Genomic DNA, 21,137 nt, shown 5'->3' on the forward strand with positions numbered 1-21,137 from the left:
GACATAGATGAACTGGACTGGCTTCCAATTTTGCCTACAGAAGTTTTAATATGCTTAACATTATCCAATACCGGCAACTGAGGTAGTCTAAATACCACAGCAGGGACTGATTAGCTTTTTCAGATCACTGCTTTTATTCGCTGTTTGCAAAGAGGCTTAATCCAGTGCTGGGGATCAGGCATCCCACTGTGCTCGTGGGTAGCTTTCTCTCAGTCTTTGTATTCACAGTGGCAGAAATTAGTGTGGAGTCTCCTCCTGCTTCTGACTTAAAAGATCCCAAATTGTGGTGTTAGTAGTTGTTTTTGGGAGTGTTTAATGGACAGTGCAGAGAAACTGTAGTTGGGGTTTCTTCTTTGAAGTTTAATATCTGTGCACCTGATAAATGCATCAGTGTAATAGCATGATGGTATGTGATTTCATTTACTGTGTTGAATTGCTTTAATATCCACATAAAGCTTGAGAAGTTTCTAGAAACAGTTCTAACAAACCTATTCTCATTCTTCTGTTAAATCGCAGTAGATATTTCCCAGCAGTTTGCCTGTCCTCACAAGCAGAAGAGGACAGCTGTCTCTGTGGTTCTCATTATTGCTTTTAGTCATGTAATGATTCCAAAGCTCAGTAAATACGCTTTTCTAGTAGTCATTCAGATGAACATTTGCAAATGCAGAATCCCTTCCCTCTGTGTGTTGACCTATCTTCATTGAAGTTATCAGCAGTGGCAAATTCTTATTTGAAAGTCCACAGGACACCACCTTTTTTTATCAAGCATCAAACCTTGCTAGGGTTATGTTGCTAAATGTCTGTGTTGTGCACTGGAAATGTTGGGCAGTGAGGGGAGATGTGGACTGGAGTTTGTGTTTCTATGTGGATTATTTCAATTGAAAATAAAAACAATAAAGAGTTGGCTGTAACCTAGCTCGAGACTTCTGTTCAAATATTCTGTCATTGAGAAGAGATGGAAAGATCTTGGCATCTAGAACAGATCTATGAAAAAAAAAAAAAAGGAAAGAAGTTCTGTTGCAAAGAAATATAAGTGACTCCAGAACAAAAGTGTGGTTCTTAGTTCCTTTCTAACAAGTGCTCTGATGTTTCAACCGCTTAAAAATATCCATTATTCCATATATTAATATTATGTCATTTTAGTTTAAACACTTTCATCCCCTCCTTTGAAATTACCCACAAGTACTCTTCGAGTTGTGTGTAAATGCAAGTTTGTTGCAATTATTGACTAATGTAGAAAACTGTCAGAAAATTCAGAAAGCAGTTTCTGAATACATTTCAGTGTTTAGTGTGGGCTCCTTTCATACCTCCTTGTGCTTCATACCACTATGATTAATTTTGCTAACAAGAAAAGAGGATTACAATAGCTACTGATAGATTTATTTCTCTTTAATATTTTTCCTGACAAAGAACTTTTTGTTTCCATAATAGAAGGTGTTATATTCTTTCAGACTGATACATTTTAATAGAAACTCACAATTTTTACTACTTAAAAAATAATTCTTTTCTTTGTTTCATGAATTAGAAACAATGAGGAGAAGCTGAAGTCTGCCCAAGCCAGGTGTTTCTTGTTGGCAGCCTGCTCCCTAATGACTCTGGCTCTCATACAGCAGCTGCCTGCTAGTCTCTTTTGTATGGCCTATTGTTGCTGCACACCCCTCGTTAATACACATGCTGCCCGGGGCAGACCCTGAGAATGACATCAACTTGCTTATCTTAGAAACCTCCGAACCTGATGCAGGGTGGGGAGGTTGCCTTGCATCTGCCCAGCCAACTAATTGTGAGCTCTGCGGGCCGTGATTGGCTCCGCGGCCGCTCAGTAATAGGTTAAGCAAAGACATCGCGGGTCCATCTGTTCGTCCATTCATTGTTCTGCTTGCTTGCCTGAAGTCTGCAGCTGAAATCGTGTTAAGGAGTTGCTTCTGGAACAGCTACGAGAAACCAATGTCTGTGTGTTTTCCAACCAACGTAAGTATAGGGGCTTCTCTCTGCACAAACGGGATGGTTCACCTTTCTGGTGTTGCAGCGTTATCAGCTTGTGTTTGGACAACGAGCTAGCCTGTGTGTCGGCTGAGATTTGCACACTTTGGGTGTCTCTTGGAAAAAGAGGGAAAGAAAAACAGTTATGTGCTAAGACTAAGTATATTAAAGAGCATTGATCTCACACAGTGCGTTCTACTAAGGAACTTTTGAAAGCATCAGTAATGGTGTATTTCCCAGAATTTGAAAATGGTAGGTAGTAGCCATCGACAGAACAAATTCTCTCTAGCCCGCTGGCTAGAAGGAGAGGTTTCAACTTTTAAGTTACAGGTATTTACCCTTTTTTTGCAAATAAGCTATTATTGTGACTAGTAGAAAAAGCTTTCAAGGAAAAACAAAATTAGACACCTTTCCATTATACCATACAATGGGTGAAATTTCCCGTGTTTGTAGAAAAAGGAAGAGCTCCATTATGGGCTATCTGAAGATACCCATAGTGTAAGATTGAGCATTAGGGTGCTCTCAAATAGGAATGTGTTACAGTCAAAGGTTTTGAGCTTTGAAAACCAGTTATCAGTGTGTCAGATCTAGCCCGTCTGTTTTTATAAAGTTTCTAATCTATTTTGTTTTATGTTTTGAGTTCGGATGTTAGGCTGAAGAACAAACACTGTGTACTCCATGAGCCTGTGTTCCAAGGATCCTGTAAAAAAAAAAAAAGTCCAAAACAAAGACCTTCATATATCAGTTGAGAGGGAAAGAGAGCATATAAAAGGGTTAAAAAGAGGTTTGCATTTCTACCACATGCCCTATTGTGTGAACATATGCATGAGTCTATTGAAAGTTTTCAGAAGATGGGCAGGCCACCAGTTGCTGGTCTCCTGCAGTTCCAGTAGACATCTGTTGCCCTAGAGCATTAACCAATCTGTTCAATGGGACATCCCTCCTTTGTTGGACAGAATGATGCAGACAACAGCACTCACTGAAATACAATGGTAATTAAATACATAGAAACTACAGCAGTAGGTATTTATTACATATTCATTATTTTATTTGTATTGTTGCAGTATCTTTATCATTTGGGTAACGGATACATTATCTTTTTTTGCTTTTCTGAGCAGCTCTGCACTTCTGTTTGTGACAAGTAATGAGTGTTTCAACGAACTGATTTAAATATTTTCCATTTTGTGTTTAGAAGACTTAAGAAAAAGTCTACCTGTGTGAAAACATGTTGAACTATTTCCTTGTAGAGTGTATCTTCAGAATCTTGTTGATGGTCTTTTGAGAATACACATTTTCTGTTACACTGTGCCACATGACACTACTTTACTATTTTCCTCTGTGAACTAAATTTGCATTAAATTGCTTCTTTTATGCTCAACTGTAAGTAGAGCAAAAATATTCTGAATACACAGTAAAAGATTAGGTGATCTACTTGCCCACATCCCTTTGAGAAATATTTCTGTTTTGTGTGGAGGTGAATCGATGGGTTGATTGTTGTTAACGGTTAGTGCGAAATAGTGGCAACCTCTAAAAAAATGGGAAAAGATTATACTACTGCAATGAAGTGCTCATCTGGATTATTACATTTATATTTGATAAATGTACATACAGTATTTTAAGCCTTTAAGAGTGATCACAGTGTGAGACGCTGTAGTTTCAAACAGGCTACAGTTTAAAACTTATCATAGGTATGTCAAAATTGGGAGTTAGCCATTTTAGTAACTTTTTCATAAATACAAATTCTTTTACTGAGCTGTGGTGAGCGTAACCAAAAGGTGAAGACTTTCTTGACTGGAATTTTTGGATGATTTTTGTTTATCTCTCATTTGAGACAGAATTTGTAATAGATCCTTTTCTTAGCTGTATTGCATTGTATCAGTCAGCATACTTTTGAACCATATGTGTGTAATAAAAGCTCCTTGTAAATAAAGGAGTTCTTAGCTGATGTTACTCCTTAGATAAATGTGACCTTTTCTGGTTTTCATGAGCTTCATTGTCCTGTGTATAGGTACACTAGTGTTTATTTGGAATACAGATTCATTCAAATTGATTGCCTGGCATGTTGCTCTTCACTAACCAAACCAAGACAAAATAATCAGCAGCATTCAACAGTGACATCTGATTTTCATGGTTCTAGTCAATGAATCTCATAAAGGACATAATGATGGGAGCTCCAAAGTGTAATGTTTCTAAGACATGCTACTGACCACAAATACGATGTACAAAGTTCACAGGCACTGTAAAAAGTTGTCTGAAAATAAATGCAGTTTGCATGCAGGGTTTAGGCCAAATGCCAAGAATAGTGTACTGCTTATGCAAAACTATTTCAGAAATATTTAGCTTTGGATTTACAGTACAAATACAATTTTAACAATCCTTTTAAAGCAGTAGTATAATGACTGCATATTATCTGTGGGAGATGTTAAAGCTGCTGCTTTTATTATTCTGTTCTTCAAATAGTTTCTGAAAAACAGTAGAGTTCTTTGCAAAACAAGCAGTTATATATTGGAGCACGATGGAGATTGACAGGAGAATTAAAGCAGATAGATGTGAGGCTGATTATGTATATATTCCTAACAATGGACCAAGCTCAGACTATGGTCATTTTTCATACGCAGTTGATGTGCAAATCATCTGAAGTACGTTTCATATAATGCCTGGTCTTCAGACACATTCATATGCTAGTGACTTCTTTGAATCCCAGTGGAGGGTGTTATGATTCTAGTTGCTGTAAATCACTTAAACTTCAAGAAAGAAGTGATTGGAGAATGACTTAAGTATTATTTTAACTAACACTAAAAAAAAAAAAATTCTCTTTCTAATCTGTGCACTGCAGGCTTTTGGTATTTGATGCTGTTAATATGCAACCTCTTCTTCCCCCCCTCCCCCCCCGCCAAAAAAACTCCTCCCTTCACTTTTAGTTCAGTACTAAAATGACATTTCACAGTACACGGATTTAGGCAGTGACCCATTATCTCCCTGTATTCTGCAGCAGCGGTACATGAGCCAGCTCAACTTTTCAGTCCAGCTTAAAAGTGTTGCCCATTAACTAGACTTCCTCGAGTCAGAGCAGATTGTGGGGTTGGTGGAACAATGATGTCGGGGCTTCCAGATTGGTTTGGCAGCTGCATTGTTCTCTGAGGGGAAACCAGACGCACTTAAGTCCCGCTCTCTTTCATGGGCTTTTGTTCATACCAAATTATTCTTTGGCTGTGCTAGTATTCATGATGGTATGTTAAAGGAGCGCATCCTAGCAACTAGAGGCCGGTTGCTAAGCAGCCTGGCTTCCAATAGGGGCTGCTTGTTTGCGATTTGTTTTAATTTGTGTGTGTGTGTGTGTGTGTGTGTCAGTTCCGTGAAGGCCACAGTATTGGGTTTTTAACTGTATCCTTTTATTGGAATACTGTGATTTGTTACTAGCTCTGTGCTATCGAGTGTATTATCTTAGTTAATAAATCACCGTGTGAAAAGGTCCATTTCCTAAATTCTTGTTGTGTTTAATCTGTGGGTTGCTTGAAATCCTGAAGCTTTGAGTTAAGAGAAGGTAACATTCATTAATACACTGCCTGAGAATTACAGCCCTACTGCCTTCTAACAATATAATATCTAAATAAAACTTTGTTTTCTTCCCTATCAGTATTGCCTGGATTAAGGTGTTGGAGATGAAAGCACCGATGATCGATAAGATTTATTTATTTTAACTAGACATGTTTAGGTAAATTAAGTTTATGTGCCCCATAACCAGGACGCTCCACCACAATGGTGATGTCTTGGCACTCCCTGCCTATAGAATCTACTTTTACTGAACTGTGGATTGGATTGTTTGTTTGATTCTCTCTAATCTGAAGCCTGGATGAATTTCTCTGGTGCACACTCTCAAATCTTTATCCCAAGAAGAGCAAAATACACTGGGTCAATCTTAAATGCTCACCTGTAAGGGGATGGGAGAGTTAATGTATTTGCTGACAGAATTTTAACTGTTCATGAAACATACCTGTAATTTCTATTAGTATAGATCAAGAGACTGTTTGACACAGTGTTTTTTTTCTCAGTATATCCTCCTTGATGAAATTTGTGTCTGTAGTGTATCTGTCAAGTTCAAGTGAAGTCCTTTGTCTCTATATCTTGCTTTATATTCTGCCTTACAAGATGGAAGTGTGAAAGAACTCTTTGTTTCATAGTCTTTCCTTAATTTAAATTCTTCTTTTTCATGGTAACCTTGCAGTACAATTGGTCCATATGGTCCATTTTTATTTATGAGAAATAATTTATGTTTTTATTTTCTTTATTGAATCAGTTAGCAAAGATTCCTGTTGAAAAGAACAAAGTAAGGGAAAGAGATAGCAATCTGCCTATAAATGTAGGTTGTTGAAGTAATATTTGTGATGAAATGGGTAACTAACTTTTGTGTAACTACTGTTACGCAAAATTCCTCTGGGAAATCCAGTATGGCAAGTGTATGAAGTCCAGAAAACTGCAACTTTTTTTCTTCCATTCTTCCTAAGTGGCTCCTGTCTATACATGTATAGTTTTGATTTATCAAAAGGCTTGCACAAGTCTAGTGCAGGAGCTGAAATCAGCTTTTAATTTTGTTGCCTTGTTGGCTTGATGAATGGTCTGTTGGAATTAGTGCAAAGACTTCCATTGGCTTTATTGGCCATTAGATCAATCCATGTCCCTAAATGCTCTATGTGTTAGTAATACAACACTCTGTTGAGAGCAATTAGTCTTTCTTGACTTAATTATCACTTTATAAGGGAATTCAGAAATAGTTTGAGTGTATTCAGTTGAACTGATGGTGTCTTTCAGGGCCAATAAGTTTTTATTTAGTTGTGTTTTCTGTTACTAATAAGCCAGAGAATCTAGCACTACTCTTAATTTCTTTCTGTTCAACATAGTCTAAGGTATTTAGTTTGAAAACCTTTTCTAGTGTTTGTATTTTATAGTCACTTTTTTTTTCATTGTTACAACACAATCTTATGCTAGAAGAAATATCTCATTGTTTTTAAATAATGACTCTACTCCTGCTTCTGCATTACAGTAGGTAAACTTGAAGTCTTTGGTTTCATATTCTTTCATAAATCCATTTCTAGAAATGTGTAAGTAAAAACATTTGATACATTCAAAAGACAGATGATTAGGTATTTATCCACTTAGCTATAGATGTTCCTTAGGAAGAGTTTTTCCCACAGAAAGCCCTCCATGTTTAAACAAAGAAAGAAGTCCTATTTCTCTGCTGCAAGAGAATAAATGCAGTTCTGAGGAAGCAGCAAGAAAACAGAAAACAAGTAATGCATGTAACCAGTTGCAACGTTTTTGTTTTCTCTTTAGGAATACGGAACACTTTATATTCAGGAATACAAGAAAAACAGCAAAGTGGAGTCAAGTACATGCAGCAGCTTCATGGGCTTGAAGGATCATCTGGGGCATGACTTAGGCCACCTTTATGTGGGGAGCACTGGCACACAAATAAATGCAATTGTACCTTGGTCGATGGCAGAGAAGCCAACGATGGATAAGGTTAATTCTAGGAAAGAAGACGTAGAAAAGGAGGCGTCTGAAGAGACTTCTGGAAGCTCCAGCTGTGACTCTGAAGAAAGCACAAATTCTGATAATGATTCAGAGAGACTGAATAATTCTGCATCGGAGTCACATTTATTGCCTAAGACTCACCGACAGCTGTGCCGATCTCCTTGCTTAGAGCCTCATATACTAAAAAGAAATGAAATCTTACAAGACTTTAGGATAGAAGAGGCTCAGATAGTACCTAAGGAAGTCAAAAAGCCTCCTGATGTGGTGAAAGAATATCAAACCAAACTGGAGTTTGCACTTAAGTTGGGTTACTCTGAAGAGCAGGTTCAACTTGTACTAAATAAACTTGGTACTGATGCTTTAATAAATGATATTTTGGGAGAACTTGTCAAACTTGGGAATAAAACTGAGACTGATCAGACTGTAAGTAATGCTAACACTAGTGTAATGCGTGAAGCATCTTCCATAGAGTCTCAGAGGTCAGAGTCTCCACTGCAGGAGGATGTGACAGAGGATGGAGACAACCTGAGGCCAATAGTTATTGATGGCAGCAATGTTGCAATGAGGTATGTGACTATGAAGGTTTTGCTTTTCTATTTAAATGGAAACTGAAGGGTCTTGCCCCTTTCAAGCACTATTGTTTGGTGTGCCTAAAACTGTATGCAGGGTCTCTTGTAAGTGCCTTTGTTAACCACACAGTGTGCCCATCTTGTAACCAGGCTACAGGTCTGAAAGACTTCAGTGGTGTACTACTCACTGGTAGAAAAACCAGAGGTTAATGCCAATCTCTCATTGTAGGCAGATATCAAATCTCTCTGTCTCACTACCAGTGTAGTCCTTAATTTTTGGTAGTCACCATTGCTACAGGCAATTGCTGGATAGAGTTACATACAGAAAGTTACAGCAAATGTAAGATTCCTTAAGACTATAAAATAGTGATGTAAAATTAAGCAGCTTAAGGGATAATTCTTGGTCAGCTAATCTGTGAGAACTGATCTGCCCATAACATTGGTCTTGGTTATCAGTTTTGGAGTTAGGTTTTATTGACATTAATTGTTGGGATTAGTGTGTGAAAGATGACTTTCGCTTATATGCCCACAGATAGCACACTTACCTTCAGCATTCACTGATCCTGACCCAGTCATCTGGTTGCATGACAACAAACTTGCCTGTGAAGGCGAGAGGCTCATGCTTCATCCATGATTAAAGAGAGAAGGAAATGGCAGAGAGACATGCTGAGAGATTAGGGTTTTATGGCAATATAAATCATTAAATGATAAATTGATTAGTAACTCTTTCAGTAAGTCATAAGGATTATCTTATTACTAACAGCAAGGTTTAGGAGGCCAGTTTTAGTTTTCTGACAACGTAATATGGTTTTCATTATCTTAGGAATAAAAGTTAGTGCAAGACTTTCCTGGCCTAAAAAAATACCCTGGCAGGGGATTTTTTTAGCTTGTAATCAAGTCAGCTCCCTTTAAATCAAGCTTTTAAAATTAAAATTTAAATATACCACTTATTTATGCCAGTATGATGGGTTTTGTTTTTTTAAGTAGAGGAGTTAGCCCATAAGGCAAGGATATTACTTTTTTAATATGGTGTATTCCTGTGAGTTCTTTCTGCTGGATGTATCATTCCTTATCTCTTGGGTTAACTTGAGCTGTGGAGAAGGCATGTCCAGTTGAATAAAAACGATGCTGGCGCTCAAACAAGAAGTTATCCAGAGACTTCTAAAATGGGTTTTTACTGTACTTCACATAAAGCCAAAACAGTTGTGTCTTAGCTAGTTAGCATGGCTCAGATTTGGTGGATGGACTTGGGTTCAACTTCTCCTACAAACTGAACTGAATGCATTCCAGAATTAGCTCCAGATCTGTCAGTTTTCCTTAATGTTTATTCAGCTATTAGCGTAAATATTTAGCATCTGCCTTCCTATGTTCAATTTACTTTCTTGACCACCTGCATCAAATGAACCAAATATGAATGTATGTGATGCATGTGGCAGGGCCTTAGAACAGATTAAACTATTAATAGAATGGTTGTTCTGTATCCCAGAATCAAATTAACAGGTCTTTACTTGTTTTCTACCAAATGTAACCATAGAATCATTCCATTTGGAAGGGGCCTTTGGAGATTCCTACACAGAACTGTGTCAGTTCAAGGCCACGTCAAGTTGGGTTTTAAATGTCTCTAAGGAGATGGAGACTCAACATATTCTCTTGGCCATTGTTTGAATGCCCTCATTGTAAGAAAATTTCCTTATTTTATGTTTAAGCAACATTTCTTGTATTCTGTTTTGTGCCCATTGCCCCTTGTTCTGTCACTGAACACCAGTGAGAAGTCAGTTTCTGTTGCCTTTATTTCTTCCCATTGGGTATTTAGACACATGGATAAGATCTTCCCAAGCCTTCTCTTCTCTAGGCTACACAGTCCCAGATCTCTCAGCCTTTCCTCCTTGTTTGAAAGCACCAGTCTCTTGATTAATTTTGTTGTGCTTCACTGGCCTTTCTCCAGTATTGTCTATGTCTGTCTTACATGGGGGAGCCCAGAACTGAACCCAGCACTCCAGATGTGTGAGTAGAGAAGGATCCCCTCCCAAAACCTGCTGGCAGCACTTTTCCTAATGCAGCCCAGGAGGCTGTTGGTGTTCTCTGCTGCAAATGCAGATTGGTGCCTCTTGATCAGCTTGGTGTTCACCAGAACCCCAGTGTTCCTCACTTCAGAGTTGCTTTCCAGATGGTCAGCCCCCAGCCTGTACTGATGATCAGCGTTAGTCCTCCCCAGCTGCAGGATTGGCATTTCCCTCTGTTGAACTTGCTGAGGTACCTGTTAGCCCCTTGCTCTACCCTGACCAGGATCCCTCAGAGTGAGAGTACACCCATGTGGTGTTCTCCTCCCAGCTGAGCATCCGCCACAAACTTGCTGAGGGTGGATGGACTCTGTTCTGTTATCTGGGTCATTATGCAGATGTTAAGCAGTGCATTCCCCCATGTCAGTCCCTGGAGTACACAGATCCTGACTTACCTTCAACTGGACTTTATGCCACTAAGCATAACCCTTTGAGTGCAGCCGTTCAAGTCAGATTTCAGTCCAGCTCTCTATCCTCTTACCTTGCCCCAGCTTCCTTAGTTTGTCAGTGAGGTTGTGATAAGAGAAGGCTGTTGCAAGAACAAAGCTGTCAGAAGCTTTGTTAAAGCCACAATAAAGTGTCCACTGCTCTCTTCATTCACTGAACAAGTCATCTCACCATAAAAGGCTATGAGGCTGGTCAAGCATATTTCTCCTTCATAAATCCATGCTGACTGTTCCCAGTCACCTTCATCCAATCTACATACAGAAAGGGTTTGCAGGATGATTTGCTCCATCACCTTTGTAGGGATCAAGGTGAGGCTGACCAGCTTTGTAGGTCCCTGAATTGCTTTCTTGCCCTCCTTTAAAATGGGAGGTATATTTGTACTTTTCTAGACCTTAGGAATATCCCCCATCACCACAACCTTTCAAAAATTGCCAAGAGAGGCCTTACAATGTCATTAGCCAGCTCCTTCAATACCCATCAGGGCCCAGCAGCCTCACAATATCCCATTTCAGAGTTCCCAAAAGTCAGCTGAGGGAAAGTCTTGTCCTGTTACCTTTGCCCAACTTCCCGCACATTGCTGTGGGCCAGTCTTGAGCTTGGCATGGGTGATCCTTTAAAAATCTGCCATCTGTCCTGTGCACTCTTCTCTGCATGGGATTCTCCTGGGTAGGCCAAAATCTGCTCTCCTGAATTCTGGTCTTGTAATCATGCTTTTTGCCTTGCTCTTTCTTCACAGGGTATGCCTCTCATGGTCACTGCAGCAAAGGTGGCCCATGACCTTCCCATCTCAAGTCTTGTTCTCCCTTGTTTCTAAGTATGAGGCCCAGCTGATTCACTTGTTAGGTCCTCAGTCACACATTTTAAGAAGTTACTGCAAAAGCACTCCAGAAGCTTCCTGAATTGGTGACACCTTGCTGTGTAGGTCAGAACAAAAGCATCTCTGCCAATTGGCTGGTTGGTCCAGTGCACTCACCTTTTTCCAGAAATCAGTCCTTGGTTAGGAAAGCCAGTCCCATGATGTAAAAGATGAGTCTCAGCTGCTGACACCAGTTGTGCAACCAGTTGTTTGCCCACGGGATCTGTCCTTTCCCCTTCAAGGAAATAGGTATTAGTAACTAAGCACTTCAAACACTGGAAAGATTTCAGCTTTTACATGCAGGAGGGACAGGAGTTCACTTGCAGTTAGTCTTCTTCAGACTTCTGTATCTAAATGTCCAGGATCCTCTTATGGGTAACTACAGATTGTCACAGTTTTGTCTTTCCTCCTTGCTATTCCGAGCTGTGGCCGATGTGTTCACTCTGGAGTTGCTAAAGGGAAATGGGCCTGTGCCCTAAGCAAGACTGTAGATAGTCTTTTGAGAGGTGTTCTTGGAAGCTTTCTCATATGCTATCACAGGAATGGTTAGACTGTGATCTGTATTCTTACTCCCATGTAGTTGTAATGAACATACTTGATGATACCTTTTACTGTAAGAATTATTCTATATAAGAGCTACTAATTTTCCTTTAAAGGATGTATTTGATGGGGAGGGAAAGTCTTGTGGAGAAGGCTGAGGTGACTGATGTCAAAGGATCAAAGACTGTGCTGCCCTGTGTCTCCATTCCATGGCTAATTAAGGATGTAGTTTCACAAAACATCCAGTGAGTGACACAGAATGATTTCCTTTAAGGCTTGCTTCTATCCCACTGCCAGGGATGCTTTCTTATCTGCATCTCATCTAGTGACTGGGTGGCTGCAAAATGAGTTGATTCAGCTTCCTAATTCAGAGTGGGGGTAATCAGAAAGGATTACTTTTCCATCAGACATGTAAATATAACCTGATGTTTTTGTCATCGGGAGAACAACTCGGTCCAACACAGAGGAGGAAGGATATGTCTGATTATGTGACTGAATGGTCGTATTTGTGGTACTGGTTGTATCTAATGAACTGGCAGATTCATGAATTCCTTAAGAGCAGTACAGAAAAAGGCTTGGGTCAGAACAACTTGCTCTGGCAAGCCAGAGCCACCATGTATGCCAGTCTGGTCTGGTGACTACTCCTGTTACAGACAAACTGCTTTAGCAAACTGTAGATTAAGAAAAACCCAACACTCAATTTTTCTGCATTTTGGTAACGCTTGGAAAGCTTTCCATAACCTTTCATATGGCATTGCTTGTCATTAGTGCCTTAAACTGAAAATGAGTGATCAAATGCATCTTATGAATATCAAGTTTAAAAATCCAATATGGTGTAAAGAATATGAATTAGTTGAAGTTTTAAAAACAAAGAGAACGCCCTCTTTTAGCTGAATAGCAGAAAGGAGGCTTTTGCAAGCTATGACTTGAAGAATTGCTATTCAGCTTCTATAGGATACATCAAATATGCTCTTGTTTTGTTATTCTGCCTTTCTTGATGTTGACTTAATCCTTTTCCAGAAGAGGAAAGATGCCCAGCATTTAGGCCTTGAACACACACCATGTTTTTTGTTAGAATGCTCTTAGAGATGAGAATGATTTTTCTGTGTGTATAAATTGAAAATGAGAGCTGAACAGCAAATTAGATAATCCCCTGGAGCTATCGTGGACCTTCTGATAGACCCTTCGTACAGCAGGGAGTGAGGCTGAACTAAGGGATAGGACCCAGAATTCAGTTGTGCCATACCTGAGCAGTGACCTATGTCAATTTCCAGAGAGCTGTGTAGTTCTAACCCTGCTTCATAAGGTAGTTGGGTGTTTTGCATGTAGATGATAATACTGTAATGCAAAAAATTCATTTAGAACTTTGGTCCATGTGAGTGAGAAAGGCACTTTTCCTCCATGAAAATGCACTCAGGACCTTATTTAGTGTAAGCTGCACAGCATTGATACTAGCCAGGTAACACATTTCAGTCACTCGTAGTTCTGTATCCCTCGCTGTGTGGTAAGATTTTAGCTACCCTAAGTTTTCCTTTTACATAATTGAGGTAAGCAAAAGAAGGTGATCTCCATCCATCTAACAACAGCATATTGTCAGCTCTTTGTCATCACTGTCACCCCTACATGTCTCTTCTCCAGTGGGTTCTTGGTCCTGCTCTTTATGCATCCCCGGTTTCCTCAGCTGAGGCTCCCTAGTTTGGGATCAAGGGGGGGAAGGTCCTGTTTCTCCATGAGGCAACAGAGGCAAGGTTTTAAGGTTCTCTTTTGACCCTTTAAGACTTCCCTTTACTGCTAGGGTTGAGAACAAAGGAGTTCGTTCTGAAGAGAGAAATATATGGCAGCAAATTTGCACAGTCCTTTACCCTCGCTTGTAATTTCAAGGATAAGGTTGGGATGTTGAAAATGGACTAAAATTGGTTATTGCTGTGATACTTTCCTTTGCTGGAATCAAAGTAAGCGTTTTGCTACCAAGAAGTAAGGAGTAAAGAACAAAGTTGTTAGTTACAAAGACAGTGAGAAAATTATAACCATTTTATTCATTTGTTTCTGTTCCATGTAAATTTTCCCTGGGTACCCTGGATGCCTTCAGACTTTTCTTTACTGACTGTGGAAAGAATGTTTCAAATATGTATAAAACTTTATGCTGAAAACATATTGGCAGAAGTCTGCTGTGCCTACAGAGAGTGCCACAGGAAGATAACACCGATTTAAAATTATGTTACTATTTTACTTGCTTTATTATTATTTCTAGACTACAACTTTAAGAAGTTTATGGGCAAAGGAATTGAAGTATTTTGATCATGTGCCACCTTGATTTGCAGATTAAAATCAATTGATCTTGTTTTGGGCAATTAGATTCCTATGAAAACTTCACCCTTGGGTTTCCCAGGCCATGGAGGTGATGCATTTCAGCTTCCCTTTCTAGAAAACCTTGGGCTGTATGTTTAAATGGTCCTTGGTTGTATGTCACTGCACAAGGGAAAACACACCATGAGATAAATAGTTTACTTAATTTTTGTTTGGGAAGAGGAAGATACTGATTTGTGGAGTTGATTTTTAGATAAATACATTTCCAGTTTAAGACAGGTATTTTACCATTTTCTTCCCGCTTTCATGCCCAGCCATCCCACCCGCTGTGGATGTTGTAGGTGCTTGGTGGCACCAGAAACATACTCCCAGGCCTGACAAGTCATGGGCAGAGCCCCCAGTGCCATTCAGGAGTGGCATTCAGCTGGAGGAAGTGTCACTGAGGTGCCTAACCAGAGTTAAGACATCTCTGTTCAGGCAACTGAGCCTTGGTCCATGTGTTTACCCTGAGGCAGGTCATTTAACTGTAGTAAAAGGTTCACTCATACCCTGCCTACACAGAAGTTTCTCCACAACTGCAAATTGTGTCAGCCAAAGGATGGCTCAGTTGTCTTATCCATGCCTTATGAAGTTTTTGTGTGGCAATTTATTTTAACAAACTAACAGTTTAGCTGCATTAGCTTCTCCTCAGATTGTGTTGCTGAGTTTAGTAGACATGGTTGTGTCTTGGTCCCTTGATTCAGACATTTGTCTTTCAGTAGCACTATCTGGTTTTTTAGGTTATTTTGAGAATTCACTTTAAAGAATAGATAAAAATATTTTTCCAGCAAGTAACAATCACATGGATAGGAGCTCGTCACTGGAAGATTTGAGTGTAGCTTCTTTTTGCCTGTTTTGCCTGTTTCTTTTTGCTTGTTTTGACCTCTGAGTGCCGAGTGTGTGGCTCTTGCTCGGTCAGAGACCTGCGTGAAGTTCTGGCTGGAGACAGCACCTGCTGTACTCGCAGAGTGCTCCAGCATTGGAAGCCCTACAGGCAAAAGGTATTTTGAAATACGTGACAGCTTCCAAGGCTTTTTTTCCTTGAAACACCTCAAAGCATTGAAGTAATTGGGGCTAATGGAAAAAAGAAATATATTTGGCAACTGTTCTGTCTGCTTTGTTTTGGCGCCAAAATATGCAGGACTGATAGAAGGCTCAGGTTACTGAGAAATGCTTTGGGACAAATGATTTCTATGATCAGGGAATTAGTAGAGCTTAAATAAAAAAGTAATTAAAAAGGGATGGCTAGTTAAAAAACCAGGCTGCCAGGGTTATGAATCACTGATATGATACAGAGTGGAAATTCATCTCTCTCTGTGCTATGGACTGAACCCTCTTCTCCTCCCATGATATGATAGAAGAAAATAGTTTGGTAACTTAGTAATAACTCGTACTGGGCAGGTATGTGTTTTAGTTTTGTTCTTGCTTTTAGTCAATATGCTTTTACATGCTAAGTGTGTGTTTGTGTCCAGATTTCAGTTGTATAAAAACCTGTATGCAACAGACATTATTGTAGACCTCTTGTCATCAATGTGTGTGTTTTCTGTAGCTCTCAGAATATGAGTGTTGGTTTGAATATTGTGTTAGAGCACACTAGAAATCTTGCAGGTATTCTAAGTAGTCTGTCTTTTAAGAGTGTGTACCAGAAGTCTTTCCAAGACAATCACTAGAAAATCTAATTTGGGGTCTAGGAAGGTAACGGAGAAAATGAAAAGTGTTCTCATCAGAAGTTTTACACTTTCTACTAATTTTCCTAGCCTTGAAAATGCTTTATTGATTTTTTGCTTAGGAAACATTATATTACTTTATTTTCTTTCATTTAAAAATAAAACTACAGCTATCAACAGACCAAATATAAAAGTGGTGGTAAAAAGAATCATTCACACATGATATGAAAAAGATATAGGTACTTCTAAAGGAATATACTTTATCTTGCTATTGAGAGTGGTAGATGAAACATAGCAAGCAGAACCAGTGTACTGTATACCAGTATCTCACCCAGGGCTACAGCTGTCAACCTGATTGCTCTGAGCTTTCTCATATTCCTAATGACTGGAAAGATATTTTTTAAAGTTTCTTGACAAAGAAGTACAAACATTTCTCATCTTTTTTGCAACTAAGAAGAGGGAAAAGAAGTCAGAAGCAGTAACATAATTTCAGTCTTTTCACCATATGTATCATAAAGCTGATGAAGCGCAAAGATCACAAAATGAAGACCATCAAATCTGCATAACAACAAAGTGAACAAATTTTAATTGCACATCTCTTTTACAGACTTTCTCACTAATGATTTAAATTCCTTGGAATTTGTAGCCGCTCAGATCCCAGCTTAGGCATGTACCTGAAAAGGAGTGGAAAAAAGTGAAGATTTATACAAGTTATAAATTCACTTGCTCCACAGTGCAGAGTAGCTGGTATGCATTGTAATGCATTCCCCACTTCTGTTTCATGCAGTTTATTTAAAATTTCTGTTCTGGATGAAAGAATTTTAATAGTCTGTATTAGGCAAGAGAAAACTAAGGAGCTGAACTGCCTGGTCTTCCCTCTGCCTCTAAAAGTGTGGCCTGAACTACAACTTGATGGAAGGCAATAGGCAAGAATGTCCATTTTTTTTCCTGAAGTTATTTCTCAGACTTGCAGAAGGAAACATAGTGTTGCTAAAACGTAGTCTTAACACACCACTTGTTCTCTGTAAGGAGTGAAAAGTGGGTTTATCCACTTGAAACCATGGAGATTGTATAGAGCAGTCACAGTACAGTGATTCCACTGGAATTTAGTAGCTGGAACAAGCCCTTCCTGACTGTTTTAAAATGGCTTACAATATGTTTATGGTTGTACACAGCCTGCTGATAGCACGAGCAGTAACCTCTCTTCTCAGCGTTTGCAAAGGAGGCCTTATGGCTTCTCCCTGGGTGCTGAAAGTGCACCAAGTGTGTCCCAATCTTGTGTCATTGAGGGAAGATGGAGTTAGACCATGGATGAAGTACTGTTGGCCATTTTTGCTCTGCACTGTGTGCGTGTGCACTTTAAGTGTGTCACATCTGTGTGTGGTTTGCTTTCCCATTCCTGGTAAGTTTTGAAATACACAAAGATATTCTTTCAGCCAAACAAGCACAAGAGTAGTTGTATAGTATAAAACAATGCCTAGAAAAAATACTGGTCTGTGTTTTATAATTACGGTGTTATTATGATGTAATTCTATATCGTGTGATATGATCATAGAAAACAGGGAATGCATTACTGCAGAGGCCTATAACCATAGCTATAAAGGGTATTTAGGTAGAGATACTGTTCCTGACAGTGTTCCTAGTGTAGGCACAGAAGATGGGCTTAAACTATCCTTCGAGTACTCCCATGCCAGCTGAAATTTTTAATTTTGATTGTTATGCTTGGCAACAGTTGCAGTATCAGAATATATGCTTATGTCTGCAGGTACTGCCTCCAGTATCATTAGAAGAGGAAGTAGGACACTTCCTCACTTAAATCCTGTTAATGGTAGTGGGCTCTTCTTTGCCTTTTTCCTTTTTTTTTTTTTTTTTTTTTTTCCCTTTTGTTTGGGATGTGTGACCTTCAACACAGCCTCTGCTGAGAATGATGCTTTGTAAGAGGTGTTAGCCATGACTCATTCTCCCTTGACACAGGTGGAAGTGTACACCACCTCCTTCACAGACTTCTGAAATCGGAACATTTTTGCAAATTTTTTCTCACTTTTACTTTGACACCTTGTCCATTGCACAATTACTCAAGCTCCCTCAGTGTCAAGAAATAAACCAGCAGTGCTATGTTTTAGAAAGGTGGAAATAGTAGGTACTTAAAATTTCCCTACTGAGGGGGACAAAAGTTTTTAGATAACTTTCTGGTGTTCTGTTTACCTCAAAACATGCAAGGAGAAGGAACTTTTAAAATTCCTGTGGCTATCTATCATGCTGTTGTCCTCTTCACAAATCATGGACAAAGAATAGTCTTTTACCCTTCTGGAAAGCAGATTGTGGCATGCCTGCTATGACAAGCCAAGTGAAAGGTGATGGCTTGTTTCCATGCCCCTGAGTTTCTTCGGCTACACAGAGCTGCAGGTTTGGGACAGACCTCACAAAAGTTGCTTGTTTCCTCTTGTGCATGCAGAGGCCAGACTGGCCTCAGAGGAGCTGTCTAACTTGTTCTGCAAAGCCTCCAGTGAGGAGATCCCAAAATCCATGGCCAGACTGTCCCACAGACTAGGGAGAAAGCTTTTACTAGCACAGTGCTTAACTGTTCCTTGCGCTAGTTAAGAACTTTTCTGTCCTTACCCAGTGGTACTATTGTGGGTTGGCTTTGGCTTGCCTCCTCCCAACAGAATGGGGGAGAAAACAGGAGGAACAGAAGCAAGAAAACCCATGGCTCAAAACAATGACAGGGAGATCACTCATCAACTAATTTTTTATGTCAGGCAGACTCAGCTTGGGGAATTCAATTTCATTTATAGCCAGTTAATATAAATATTTAATTCCAAATTTAATATTGGGAAACAAAAAAGAAAAACATTAAAATATTTAGGGGGAAGACTGTCTCTCCTTTTCTAGGCTTGCTTCATTCCAAACATGTGTCCTCCCCACTACCTCCCCACAGCCTCACTCTTACACCTTGTCACAGCTGCAGGTGGCAGTCAGTCCTCCCAGAGCAGCTGTGAGCTGTGCAGGGGGCTGAGGTCAGAGTGTCACAGTTTTTCTCTGCTGCTCCTTCCTTCTTGCCCTTTTCCTGTTCTCAAGAGTGCAAGTCCCTCTGGGAGTGTACCTGCTCCTCATGAAGCACCTCCTCCTCCTCAAACCTTGGTGTTCCCTCATTCCCTTCTCCGCTGTGGAGCTGGCTAGAGCTGGGTGTGCCCATCATGGAGCAATCCCAAACTCCTCTCACAGCAGCTCCCTGCTCCCAGAACCTCTCTGTGGACACCCATTGGTTGATTGCTGTCCTCCATTTCAGTTACTTCGTATACGTGGAAGATTGATTTGTTCTTTCACAAGCTGCTTTTTTTCCCCAGATTATCTAAATGTGCTTCCTTCAGCCTTTCCCCATAGGTCTCCTTTCACTTTCTTCTGGATTCCTTCTATTTCAGCTATGTCTTTTATAATGTCATGCCTAAAACTGGATGTAGAAGTTGGGCAAAGGCTTGTCTGCCTTTAGAAAATGACGTAATTGCGTCTCTTGCCTTACCCCAGACAGTTATTGCACAACAGACACACGTTTTGTTTTGCTTGTGTCTGATCAGTTTCTGCTTAATTGTCTCTTCACAGCTTTTTAAATAACATTAATTTCTCCTTCTGAAGTATGTACTAAGCACATTCTTAGTTTTGCCATGTTGATTTTGGACAGTCTCCCCAGTTTGCCTAATTTGTCCTGCTGAGTGCCTGCCATCCCCTTGGGCTTGGAGCCTTCTCCTCTCTCCCTGTTCACACAGGACCTCGCAGAGCTCTCTGCTGTCCCTTCTGCTGCTTCCATGCACACCTGTGCTCATCTGCTAACATTTCCTAAACACAGTTCACTCTCATGTTGGTATTTCGGGCCTTCTGCTTTCCCTCAGGTCTTTGAGCTGCCTGTTATACCCCATACAGTTGGCTGGACTATGAGGATTTTTAAAAGCACACTTATATTTTTCTTTACTTGTCAAATCTTTGTACAGGTGATAAATGTGTTTGGCAGATTCAGTAGCCCTCTCCCACGCTGTTTTGGAAATGATGGCTGTGTTTGGGCTAGGCTCAGACAGACTCCCAGCTGCCTTTAGAGACCATGGAGCAAGTGAAGAGCATGGCTTTGACATCTGCATTTTACTGAGCTCCGTTTGTGGTCATAGAAAAACAAAGTCATCTAATAAAGAATTTTAATATGTGTTTCAGCCACGGGAACAAAGAAGTATTTTCTTGTCGAGGAATCAAATTGGCAGTAGACTGGTTTTTGGAAAGAGGCCACAAGGATGTTACTGTGTTTGTGCCAGCATGGAGGAAAGAACAGTCGAGACCAGATGCTCTTATAACAGGTAAGCTCCATCTTTGCTTGTTTGTTCAGTGCTTTGCACAGCATGAGTGCTACTGCTCAAATGAACAGTGCTACTGCTCAGATGAACAAACCTTTAGCAGTGAAAGGCTGTAACAAAAAGTATCTCTGCTGTAGTGACTTCCTTGCGACTTACAGGATGGAAAAAGACAAAGCAATGCCCTCTCCACATCCTCCTGTTCTGTTCTGCTCATCTGCTCAAGTTTCCCTTAACATTGCTACTTACTTCTTGAAGGATGTAATTGCCTTTGTTAAAATATGCTGTCTGTGCAGCTTTAGTACCAAAGAGGTTTGAAGTTAGTCATTTGGTGGGTATTATTTCTTGTGGTGAGCAGATTCTGCCAGGATGGCCTGTCACTGCCCATGCTCTGAGTTATGAGAATTATCTGGACAGAAAGGGACTGGTACCTCTCTTTGTCATTACTATTAGCAAATAGACAACTTTTGAAAATTTTAATTTTGAATGTGTTTATATAGAAAAAAATATGGTGTAGAGGTATTGATTCCTTCATCAAACTAACAGGTTCTGTGTGAAGGCTGGAGAGACATCCTCCAACTGCCCTAAAGTTGAAACAGAAAGGAATTAGGGGTTAAAAAAACCCTAGAACTTGGAGAGGAGGAAGGGGGTTTTCTGAGATGGGTCCCAACATGATTGCCATTAAAGAAGGGGAGGCTTCTGAGACTAATAGCTGTAGCTTCTAGAAGAATACAGAAGCATGTTTCGGTTGCCATGAGCATTTTCAAATATCTGGAAAGATCCTCGCAGCACTTCATCCCATTTGC

At 39.9% G+C, this 21,137-nt stretch overlaps 1 protein-coding gene across 1 annotated transcript in view; it reads left to right on the forward strand.

The window, feature by feature from the left end:
* Positions 1–21,137, forward strand: part of ZC3H12C (zinc finger CCCH-type containing 12C) — a 44,610-nt gene that overhangs the window by 12,369 nt on the left and 11,104 nt on the right. Inside the window, exons 2-3 of the mRNA XM_082278714.1 lie at positions 7,312–8,078; positions 20,198–20,337. Of these exons, the coding sequence (XP_082134840.1) occupies positions 7,384–8,078; positions 20,198–20,337 (835 nt within the window). The 5' untranslated portion in view covers positions 7,312–7,383. The remainder of the gene's footprint in view (positions 1–7,311; positions 8,079–20,197; positions 20,338–21,137) is intronic.

Source organism: Coloeus monedula (genome assembly GCF_965178545.1).
Source record: "Coloeus monedula genome assembly, chromosome: 3".
Taxonomy (NCBI): Eukaryota; Metazoa; Chordata; class Aves; order Passeriformes; family Corvidae; genus Coloeus; species Coloeus monedula.